The sequence below is a fragment of the Mytilus galloprovincialis genome, chromosome 14 (assembly GCF_965363235.1).
Source record: "Mytilus galloprovincialis chromosome 14, xbMytGall1.hap1.1, whole genome shotgun sequence".
Lineage (NCBI taxonomy): Eukaryota > Metazoa > Mollusca > Bivalvia > Mytilida > Mytilidae > Mytilus > Mytilus galloprovincialis.
Window position 1 is genome coordinate 44963906 of NC_134851.1, and position 13243 is coordinate 44977148.

The 13243-nt window shown below is 31.6% G+C and overlaps 1 protein-coding gene across 1 annotated transcript; it reads left to right on the forward strand.

The window, feature by feature from the left end:
* Positions 1-388: 388 nt before the first annotated feature.
* Positions 389-8392, forward strand: LOC143058869 (uncharacterized). The gene is made up of 7 exons (XM_076232346.1): positions 389-517; positions 1158-1279; positions 2623-2752; positions 3812-3967; positions 4876-4998; positions 6811-7247; positions 7907-8392. Exons 1-7 carry the CDS (start codon positions 488-490, stop codon positions 7929-7931), a joined length of 1023 nt encoding a protein of 340 aa, XP_076088461.1. The 5' UTR covers positions 389-487; the 3' UTR covers positions 7932-8392.
* The last annotated feature ends 4851 nt before the right edge of the window (positions 8393-13243 follow it).

Here is a 13243-nt window from a genome sequence, read left to right on the forward strand (position 1 = left end):
CCATCTGTGTCCTTTGTTTAATATGCACATAGACCAAGGTGAGCAACACAGAGCCTTTAGTTTTGAATTTTTAACGAAGAAAATTAGATTTGGAATGTAAAGACATATTAAAAGAATTAACTGTTCAACATAATGATCAAGTTTGAGAATAAGAGTATGATGACAACTCAACCTTTTGAGAAGATTTTGACAAAATTATCTCTTTTGTAGGTATCAGTACATCCGCAAGAAGCTTAATACTGGTGTATCAAAAGTATCATTGCCTGATGGAAGAAGTGGAATGAGGTATACCACTGAAGCCCACATCATCGCAAAACAGTACTTAGAACAGTATGCTAAGCATTTTGGTGACGATCAGCCAGATGTCCCAGAGATTCATCTGCCTTCATGTTTAACCAAGTAATTAGTGTTTAAAGACTACAGCCTGCACTGTATAACAAATCATCATAAAGCAATCAAGAGGACAAGGTTCCTACAGATATGGAGAATGGAGTTCCCAAATGTCAAAGTTAGGAAGGTATATATCAGTTTTGATATTATTAGATACTGTAATAGTACTTTTTTTCGCTGTGTATTTATTTTCATGAATTTCACGAAAAATTGGTTTTTAATTGCGATCGATAAATACACGAGAATTTAAATCCATTGTTACTGAAAACTTAGTGTTTATCTATAGAAATATAAGAAGATGTGATATGAGTGCCAATGCATGTAATCTTGACCTTACATTAATGACATGACATGTTTACAACACTGTTAATCCAATAGATAAACAAAGTAGGTCAATATCAACCAGTGACTAGTTGAAACCAATTAAGGATCAAAGAAACAATAATGACTTAAGAACAACTTGAACCATATGACTTTTCTATTGATTGACAAACAAAATTGTAATTATAACTGGGTTGCATGACAGACAACCTTAAAATTGAAATCAGTTCACTTATCTTATTATTTATCCAATGTCTGCACACAATTAGTTATTTATTATAATATTTATCCCTGTCTCAACTATGACATAGTGTTATATATACTTCCTCACAATCAACCAATCAGATATCAGGATTCCTGCCTCATATTAAATAAGGAATCTTATACTCTGAAATCAAATACATTCTAAATTGGTTCTGATTAATAACTATTTTTTTATTATTTAGCATCAGAAGATGACACAGTGCACAGAATGTGCTGTTTTCAAAGAGGCCTTTCTAAAGAAGCTTAGTCAAGATGAGTTCAAGAAGCTGGAGGTCAGGAGAAAAGCGCACTTGACATTACAGAGGTAATTTTATTTAAAAGAAACAATACTTACAATTATCCCAAAGGATCATAAATTAAAGTAAAACTCTGTTTACATTTGTTCTTTGTCAGAAATCTATGATGTGTGAAATATTAATCACTTTCCAAATTCAAAGCTTGAATATTGTGTCCATACTTGCCCCTACTGTTTAGAGTCCTTTTTTAATAGATGAGTTGGCTTTAAGCATCCAACAATAAATCATTTTATGGATGAAAACATATTTATTATTATTTTTTGGAAACGGAAGAAATATTTATTAAGACTTTTTTTAATATGAAGAAATATTTATTATAATTTTTTGGATCTGAAGAAATATATCTGGATAGACCTATATTTAAAAGACTGAAAAAAGGGATATCTAATTTAATTGACTCCTTTTATAGTTACAACTGAAAATATCTTTAAAGTAGCTGTCATAAGTGATATAGTGAAATAATGAATTAGAAAATATTCTCTTTGGCTTGGATCAGAATTTGATTTCCACTGTAAAAAAAGAATCCAAAAAAAACCCCAGAACTCTGGAGAAAAAATTCAAAACAGAAAGTCTATTATCAAATGGCAAATCAAAAGCTCAAACACATCAAACAAATGGATAATAACTGTCACATTCACAACTTGGTACAGACATTTTGGGTTTTATAGCTTCCTATACCTCTCACTTGTGCATCATTCACACTAAAATTGCATTATATTGACAATTATTTGTGCAGAGAAACACAATAGGAAAAATAACAAAATTAGTGGTACAGCGAACATTTTGCTAAATTTGTATTCACTTTATAATCAAACAAATACACCAACAAAGAAAAACAAAAAGGCATAAAGACAAAGCACATTAGCAAAAACAAAAGACATGAATATTAAAATTTATTTAAACAATGCTGGGATGTAAAGGAATTGAGGCCAGATAAAATGAATTTTCCTGTTTGAATGGTTTTACACTAGTAATTTTGGGCCCTTTAAAGCTTGTTGTTCAGTGTGAGCCAAGGCTCTGTGTTGAAGGCCTTACCTTGACCTATAATGGTTTACTTTTATAAATTGTTATTTGGATTGAGAGTGGCACTCACACCACATCCTCCTATATCAGTATTACTAAAAATTGACTAAACAGTAAATTTGACAATTTACCAAGACAAATAAAAGAACCCCATAACACGTTAAGATGATAAACAATAGTAAATAATCTTTACTCCAATGCTGTCTTGTATTTTTTCTTGAATATGATACAGAATATTTATAAACAAGTTCTTAAGTATCTTCTGATGAACTTTTTAAGAAAGGATGATATAATCCCTAGAAAATAAAACATATTTATAAATTTTCAGAATTGCTAGAGAGAAGTATTATAAGCACAGAACAAAGTCGCAAGAAAATCCTCAGCAATATCTCTCACTCATTATAGACAACATGGACCAGTCTAAGACCAATTTGCCTAGATTTCCGTTTGTTTCAAAGGTTAGTTATTTTGTTTGAAATTATTGATGTTTTACTAATAGTGTTGTCAGTTGTTGAAAGGTATTACTTTTTTACATTTCTTGGTTAAAATGTTTGTGAATGGAATTATCATTTGCAACCATGTTATTAGAGGAGCACTCATAGGACCTCCCCTTCATTGGCCAATGAATGAAAAGATTTGAAACATAATTTCCAACATAAAATTCCAGGTAAGGTTTGGGGTTGTCTTAAGTGCTGATAGGCTGGCATCTTATGAAGTGTCTGAAAAATAACTTAATTTTAAACCTTTCAAACATAAGCTTTTGAAATTTTAATTTGTAGTTCCTGATGTTAAAATTTAAAGACAAATTTTGATATTGGGAGATTTTTATGCCCCACCTACGATAGTAGAGGGGCATTATGTTTTCTGGTCTGTGCGTCTGTTCGTTCGTCCGTCCGTCCGTTCATTCGTTCGTCCGTTCGTTCGTTTGTCCGTCTGTCCCGCTTCAGGTTAAAGTTTTTGGTCGAGGTAGTTTTTGATGAAGTTGAAGTCCAATCGACGTCAAACTTGGTACACATGTTCCCTATGATATGATCTTTCTAATTTTAATGCCAAATTAGAGATTTTACCCCAATTTCACGGTCCACTGAACATAGAAAATGATAGTGCGAGTGGGGCATTCGTGTACTGAGGACACATTCTTGTTTATATTACATTTCATGAGTTGATGTCTTTGAAAGATTAATAATAATATAGGTGGCTCCAGTCAATAACCTGCAAATGAAACATTAAGATTAATATCTCACTGTATTATATAATATTTTGTGAAAAACACATGTCACTATAATAAATAATTTACTTACTTACTTACTTACTTAATAGCTTTTCCAATTTATAATGTTGTTACTGTGACAAAACAGAGGCCAAGTTTGACAATATATTAAAACCTCACAGAAGCATAAAGAAGTATAACACTGATACTTATGAGCAAATTGTTATCAACTTGTTAGATTGTAACGAATGTGCCAATTAGAAAAACCAAGTGTGAAAATAATCTAATTTTTTATTTCTTTTTGCAGGCAGACAACAGTCTGACTAAGTTGCACCATCATGTAACTGGTGTTTTATGTCACAGTCTACAGAAGGCTTATGCATTCACATGGACAGACCAGTTTTCTTCCAATTGCAATGTTACTCTGAATTGTTTGATGACTGTTCTTGATGATGTGGCAAAGGTAATATTCACATTTTTTAGATTTTCTGTTTTGTTTATCAGCCAAAAACTAAGAGGTAATAGGACTGCTTGAACAAAACCTGGTGTGATATGATATTTCAATATTCCATTCATGTGATACTTCAATTTTTGAAGCCCTCTTTTTTCCTTCCCTTCAAACATTCAAATCTGGTCAAAAGTGTCAAACATACTGGTTATCAACAATTTTTACCTCAGACTGAATGCATGCTGCTGTGTCATAAACACTTTATGTATTTAAAAACTTTTAATATAAATTTTGGGTTACTTCCCCTGTTTTGCCCTGTTTTAAGTTACCTTCCTTCAAATAATGTACAAAATTGAACAAATAATCATATCAGGATTATTATTTAAAGCTTTCTTTTGAAGACTATTTTGTTAAAGTGACTGATGATGAGTAATCTGGCATATGAAATGCTACAATGATAAGACTGAGAACCTCTTGTCAAAAGACAAAATTAAGGAAAGGATAAAAGTTATTACTCAACTTTGTCTTTGAATACAAGTTATTGACAATAAATGCTGATTCTTATATACAATGTTGGTTATATACATCTGCTTATATAACAATTACAATAGACAAACCGACATTTTGAATTTATGTTTCAGCAATTGAACTTTTTGTCAAGTATTTTTATATTAAATTCTACAAATTTGCAAAACGAAATGCTAAAATGAATATCCAATCTTTTATTAGAAACTACTAGCCAAACACGGAATTCAATTTGTGAAAAATTAAAATTATTGCATTATTATTGTTCCCTTCTTTCTGATAGAAAAGAAACACTGTTTGCATATATATATGTGTTATATATTTATCTTTGTGTTGCTGACTTTATCTGGTTTATTTTTGAAATTTGAGAGTATGATCACTATTTTCTTATCTTGTAGAACAATGGGGGTAGCTTGCCACCAACCCTATATCTTCAAGCTGACAATGCTGCAAAAGACAACAAAAATAACTATGTGTTGATGTTCTTAGCCATGCTAGTGAAAGCTGAAATAGTTAAAAAGGTATTGGACAATGTTTTCATATTTTTAGCTCACCTGGCTCAAAGGGCCAAGTGAGCTTTTCTCATCACTTTGCGTCCGTCGTCGTCTGTTTACTTTTACAAAAATCGTCTCCTCTGAAACAACTGGGTCAAATTAAACCAAACTTGGCCACAATCATCATTGGGTATCTTGTTTAAAAAATGTGTCCGGTGACACGGCCAACCAACCAAGATGGCCACCATGGCTAAAAATAGAACATAGGGGTAAAATGTTGATCTTGGCATATAACTCTGAAACAAAAGCATTTATAGCATATCAGACAGGAGGTAAAATTCTTAATCAGGTCAAGATCTATCTGCCCTGAAATTTTCAGATGAATCGGACAACCGGTTGTTAGGTTGCTGCCCCTGAATTGGTAATTTTAAGGAAATTTTGCCGTTTTTGGTTATTATCTTGAATATTATTATAGATAGATTAACTAGTTTACCAACTGTTACTCAAAAAATACTTTCAGCAGTTCTCATGAAACTTTGTAGAATTTTTGTCGAGCCTGCAACTTTTGTTGCAGAAAGCTCGACATAGGGATAGTGATCCGGCGGCGGCGGCGGCTACGGCGGCGGCGGCGGTGTTAGCTCACTTCTTAAAAGCTTTATATTTCAGAAGGTGGAAGACCTGGATGCTTCATACTTTGTATATAGATGCTTCATGTTACGAAGTTTCCGTCAGTCACATGTCCAATGTCCTTGACCTCATTTTCATGGTTCAGTGACCACTTGAAAAAAAAGTTCAAATTTTTTGTAATGTTGAATTCTCTCTTATTATAAATAATAGGATAACTATATTTGGTAAGTGCGTACCTTGCAAGGTCCTCATGTCTGTCAGACAGTTTTCACTTGACCTCGACCTCATTTCATGGATCAGTGATCAAGGTTAAGTTTTGGTGGTCAAGTCCATATCTCAGATACTATAAGCAATAGGGCTAGTATATTCGGTGTATGGAAGGACTGTAAGGTGTACATGTCCAACTGGCAGGTGTCATCTGACCTTGACCTCATTTTCATGGTTCAGTGGTTATAGTTAATTTTTTGTGTTTTGGTCTGTTTTTCTTATACTATATGCAATAGGTCTACTATATTTGTTGTATGGAATGATGGTAAGGTGTACATGTCTAGCGGGCAGATGTCATGTGACATTGACCTCATTTTCATGGTTCAGTGGTCAAAGTTTAGTTTTTGAGTTTTGGTCTTTTTATCTAATACTGTATGCCATAGGTCAACTATATTTGGTGTATGGAAATATTTTATGATCTTTATGTCAGTCGCGCAGGTTTTATTTGACGGTGACCTCATTTTCACGGTTCATTGCACAGTGTTAAGTTTTTGTGTTTTGGTCTATTTTTCTTAAACTATAAGTAATGGGTCAACTATATATGTTGTATAGAAGCATTGTTAGCTGTACATGTCTGCCTGGCATGGTTCATCTGACCTTGACCTCATTTTCAATGTTCATTGGTCTTTGTTTAGTTATCTTGGTTAATGTTAAGTTTATGAGACAGTTGTAATAAAACTAAGCTTTATACTTAGGACTATCAGCATAATATCAATGATTAGTATAGAAGGCGAGACATTTCAGCGTGTGCACTCTTGTTTATATCTATTGGTGTAAGTTCCCTTTCAATTTTTATAAATTGTAGTATTTACACTTAAAGTTATAGGATTTTACTCATAAAAAAGATATGTTTTCCAGTTTTAAATATTGTGCAAATGTTTATTTTAATTCAATCACTATAAAAAGCCAGCTTTCTTGATCTAATTATTTTGTTTATTTGTTTAGATCAAACTCAGTTTCCTGATGGTAGGTCACACCCATGAGGATGTCGACCAGTTTTTCTCAAGGATTTCTGTTAAATGCCACCAGCAAGCAGCTGTCACACTTCCTGACCTACACCAGCTAATATCAACATCAGTAAAGCCTATGCCGTACATTCAACATATCAACAGCCTTTGGGACTTCAGAAAATTAGCAACATCCGACTATTCACTTTGTGACTTCAAAGACATACACCATTTTGTGTTTCGTAAGGCAGATGACAAAGTAACTTTAAAATTTAAAAACTGGCCACTGCACAGTGAGCCATACAGAGAGCTAGATGTTACAAATGCCATACCTGACCTTGATGTCCCATCAATAGTGGAAGGCATACAACCAAAGTTTACATCCATTGTGACAAATATGAGTGGAGATCTTCAGAAATGGATGTCGACTGGAAGGTATGTAACATTAAATTTTCAGTACAGTTCTTTATTTTGTTGATATTTTATAAATTAAGGGAATATTGAATATAACTTGATATCAGCAACTGGTTAAATTTCAATGGAATAAGAAACCAGCCTTTGACAAGTATGATTATCGTTTTATTAAATAAGAAGTGTTGATATACCATCCAATTTTCGACACTACTAAATAATGGGGGTATACAGTATTTGACCCATCTGTTTGAGGAATTATATGTAATTTGAGGTTAACACATTCTGAGTGAAGTGAGATATGAGAAATAAATACCTCTTCAAATGCTTCCTCAGGCAAACCATACGAGAATTAAGATTTATATCAATGTTTATATGCACAGTCTACTTTTATTGTCTACTTTAGGCAAACTAAATCATTTATTATCAGTTTTATTCCTGTGCTTTGCCAAAGAAGTATACGTATCACTTGTTGAATATTTATCTAATTTAAGAAAAGCTGTAATGATGTCATATATCGCCAGTGAAATTAAAATCTTTACTTAGGTCTTATTAATTGTGTGTGAACTTTCAATGACAAAATCATTCAATATTCAGAAATTGTTTATGTTTTCGATGATAAACTTACTTGAAAATACTTATTTGCCAAGCCCCAGTTCTTAATTTCATATTTCTCATTTAAGGTTTATGCAGGAACATCTCGATTGATGGAAAGACTATCTGGAAACATTCAGCCGAAGAAAAGAAAGACCTAATGTGCCTCTTCCAACCAATTTTCCGAAGTTTAAAATTCCAAAGAAGCAGACACCAACTTTGGAATCAAATGTCACAGATGTCATTGACAAACATTTTAAAAAATGCCAGAAGAAATCTGTGATTCGCCTTGTTAAGAAAAGACATTAAGTAATGTCACCACTGGCTAAATATAACGTATATTGTTATAACTAACATATTCTATGTTTCTTAGGCCAAATAAAAATATATGTGTGGTTCCAGTAACCCTACCTACCCTACTTTTTAGTTTCCATATAAGCCTACCGTAATGATTTTTTGCCATTTTTCATTACGCACTGTTAAAGTTCGATTGTTGCTCCCATAGACTCAATGTAAATATAAAACATAAAATAAAAAAAAATCCCTACCTACCTACCCTATTTTTTTTTAAATGTAACTGGAACCACACATTCTTTTTTATTTGGCCTTAGATAAGCTTAAAATATTGAAAGGTTATCATTGTTAGCGCAATAATTTGTTTACATTTTACCAGCAAGTTTTTTACCCCAAGATGGTACTCAGAATAGAATCCTATACGGCTTGGGGTTGGATTATACAAGATTGGAATTCCAAAAAAATAGACAATCTTTTTCAACTGCAATTTGAGCCGCATTATCCTATATATTTTTTTGGTTGCAATGACTGGCATTTCTAGTATAAGGAACTGCTACCTGTTTTTCCCTAGTTTGTGCAGTCTTCAAGAAAAAAAAAATACTGAACACCAGTGATACCCTATGGAAAATGTATTACGAAAAATTGCGCTCTTGTAACGTATAGAGATCCTTTTTGAGATATCTCATTTTTAAGAAATGGAGGAAAAATGCTTTGATCTTATATTTGCATATATACATATGCTATTGAGGTCTCAAATAGAAAAAAAATATACAATTTTCTAAAATTGTATACATGAACTTTTATGAGCTGTTAAAGTATTATATGAAAAGAAAGTTGGTGTTATGGGGCATTAATTTAATCATGTATTCTATAAGTATATGGATAAGGGTTACAGTATATATTGATACTCCAACCATTTCATGTGTTTCATTAAACTTTCAGGTCTGTTCTTGTCATATTGTTTTATTCATATAATTACCTTTTCATTATCGTATGTGTTTTTGTATATATAACAAATTTATATATCATACAATCAGCATGATCAGTGAAGAAAAAAGAAAAAAACATATGAATAACAATAATAAATGATTAAATGCAAGCTATTTGTATGATATATTTTTAATTATGAAAATAAAATAAAAGTGTAATTGCCATGATTGAAATTTAATACTTGTTTTTGTATTACAACCAACTGAATATATATCAATGGATATTTGTGTCTCTATAGATAGTTCATTCAAAGTTATTATTAAAGGTTAAAACTTGTTTTTTCCAGTATGATGCAGTTACAAGCAAACCGACTGTCTTAAAAATATACGATTTTATAAAATTCACAAATGGGCCTTTGCTTGAAAAATTATTCACAATTGCAGTATTGAAATTTGTAATGTGTGTACATATTGATTGTTTATTGTAAATATAAGTCCTTTCTAAATTGATTAGAATATGTCTCCATAAAACTGTATTATTATTATTGTTTTTTTGTGGGGGCGGGAATGGGGTAATATATTTTGGGGAAAAAAGTTTGCAAATAAAAGAAATAAAAGGGGGAGGGGGGGGGGGTTAATTTGAAGAAAAAATACTATGTAAAGTTATGTTTAGCCTTTATGTTAGAGTTTAAGACTGTTGATTATATTTATAAATATTTTTATTGATTTTAAATGTTGTAGAAATTGTGTTTAAAACGTATTGATAATTCCAGAATAAACATATATTAATACATATATTATCTGATTTGTTATTTAAATGTTTAGTTTATACAAGTAGTAGAACATCATATTGAATTAAAATATCCAAAGAGAAAAATATATTCAGCTATGAAGAATCATCAACCACTATAGAATCAAAACTATGAGATTGATCACTAAAAACACAAAAAAAATCTAAGAGATTGATAACTGAAACACAAAAAAAATACTAAATTTCATTGTTTACAGGAAATCAATCATCCCATGGTAATCAATACATTTAATAATGAACCACTATGATCCCATGGGATAAATATGGTCCCATGGGATTTTTTTTGTCCCATGGGACAACAAAAATCCCATGGGACAAAAAAAATCCCATGGGACCAAAAAAAATCCCATGGGATTTTATCAAAATCCCATGGGATATTGGTATATCCCATGGGATTTTGACCTGTCCCATGGGATATTGAAAATCCCATGTTTTTCTAAATCAAATTACAAAATATATATAACAATAACAGCAGAAAACCAATGAAATTATTGAATCCCATGTAATTACGCACATTTTGGTTATATACACGACTTTGTAGCTCTTATTTGAGGCGGCGGCGGATTTGCAAATGAGTGTTTTGCAAATTAAAAGTGTCCAGTGTTTTAGCCATATTACCTTCATCATGTTCATTTAAACAAAATTTATCAAAATAAGCGGGATGACATTCTTGATTTTATGTTTTATATTTGAAATTCATTTTAAATGACTATAATCTTTTATAATCACAGCATGATACATTGGACTCTGAAGTGAGTGTTTGACATATAGGCAAATAATTTATATCCGATAAGAGGTGCCAGAATAATCTCTATTTATAGAGTATAATATTTTTAAAACAACAGCATTTTTTTTTGTATCCCAGGTATAAAGTTTAATCAAAATCCTGTGCTCTATTAATCTACTTTTACTAAACATTAAGTCGCCAACTATCAAAATTGACAATAATTTTTACGCCCCATCTATGATAGTAGAGGTGCATTATGTTTTCTGGTCTGTGCGTCTGTTCGTCCGTTCGTTCGTTCGTTCGTCAGTCCCGCTTCATGTTAAAAGTTTTTAAATCAAGGTAGTTTTTTTTTATGAAGCTGGAGTCTAATCAACTTGAAACTTAGTACACATGTTCCTTATGATATGATATTTCTAATTGTAAAACTAAATTTGACTTTTGACCCCAATTTCACGGTCCACTAAAAATAGAAAATGGAAGTGCTAGTTTTAGGTTTAAAGTTTTTTGATGAAGTTAAAGTCAAATCAACTTAAAAGTAAGTACACATGTTCCCTATGGTATGATATTTCTAATTTTAATTCCAAATTAGATTTTTTACCCAATTTCACGGTCCAGTGAACATGGAAAATGATAGTGCAAGTGGGGTATCCGTGTACTTTGGACACATTCTTGTTCTATGTTTTATTTTGCGTGTGCTGGCTTAATAACTAAAAACTTTTATATCTCAGCATTGATGTATTTTTACATGACAGAAAAGGCATTACGTTGAAAATTGCACAAGTTAGTGTTATCATAAATATTACTAAAACACACCCTCGAAATCGCGGTCATTCAGAGCGTAGTTTAAAGTATGTAAAGTGTTGTTGGAAGAATTTTGTAAAATATTGAATGACTGGAGAATTTCAGCAAAAGTATCATAAGTCATGGTCATAGGTCATTATTTCCAAAATTCCCAATTTTTGGTTTTCTATCAATTTCAATATGAATATACATTTAGTATGCTATGAACATTTAAGTAAGGAGCCTGTATTTCAGTGGTTGTCGTTTGTTTATGTGTTACATATTCTTTTTTCGTTCATTTTTTGTGCATAAATAAGGCCGCTAGTTTTCTGGTTTGAATTGTTTTACATTGTCAGTTCGGGGCCTTTTAAAGCTGAGTATGGGGTATGGGCTTTGCTCGTTGTTGAATGTCGTACGGTGACCTATCATAGTTGTTAATTTCTGTGTCATATTGGTCTCTTGTGGAGAGTTGTCTCAACATGGCAATCATACCACATCTTCTTTATTTTGTAATCAATGAATTTTGTAAAAGATTTAATGACAGGAGAATTTTAGAAAAGGTATCAAAAGTTCACATGAATATTTTTAGCGCTTATCTAGAGTTGTCTCAACATTGCAATCATACTACATCTTCTTTATTTTATAATCAATGAATTTTGTAAAAGATTTAATGACAGGAGAATTTTAGAAAAGGTATCAAAAGTTCACATGAATATTTTTAGCGCTTATCTAGAGTTGTCTCAACATTGCAATCATACCACATCTTCTTTATTTTATAATCAATGAATTTTGTAAAAGATTTAATGACTGGAGAATTTTAGAAAAGGTATCAAAAGTTCACATGAATATTTTTAGCGCTTATCTGTATATTATGAACATTCATTACAGTAACTATATAAATATAGTGTATTTACTTTCAATTCTAAGTTTACTAATCGATTCATGGTGGTCATTGGTATAGTATACACACGTAAGTATACAGACTCTCTCTATTTAATATACTCTGTGAACGCCGTAGATAGTAAATTCTAAGTTTACTAATCGATCCATGGTGATCATTGATATGGTATACAGACTCTCTCTATTTAATAAACTCTATGACCGCCGTAAATAGTAAACATGAAAATGATAGCAGATATAATTCTGAAAATACACTGTATTTTCTGTATATGTATGTTCAAAGTATACAGAAAAACGCAAACCGGAAGTCTAATCTGACTTAAAATTTCGTCCAATGACGGGACAATATTCGGATGCCTTTTTTCTCGTTTTTCTCCCAAAATAACTCAATCTGAATAATCATATGAATGGATGGCAAATGCGACAATGCACTGTACCTATACGACACAGAGGCGTGTTGATTAATTTATTCTGGAAAGAAGAGAAGCGACACCCATAATGAGGTCTTCTCGTTTAATAGTATAGATATAGAGGGCCAATAGTTTCCATTATGTTAGATAATTCAATTACGGCATGACGTCCAGTTCTTATTGTACCGCCGGATGAATAATTTAAGACAAATGAAGAGCTTTATTTAATGTACCGAATAATTAACGTAAGAAAAATATGTGTCACAGATACAAACGACAACGACTGAATTTGGGCTCCTGATTTATGACGGGGACAGGCACATACATACATTGACATATATATATAAAAATAAATTCTTTTAATTTACTGATCACAAGATCAATATTCATGCCAATAAACCCAATATTAAAAGATCAAATTACAGTCTTATATCAATAACCTTTGATAATACGTTTATTTAAAGAATCCATTAGCTGACCAAGTTTATTTCAACACCAAATCTATGGAAGAATTTAGTAAATGTTTTAAATAATATGTGGTAACGAAATCCTTTACTTAACAATTTACAAGTTAA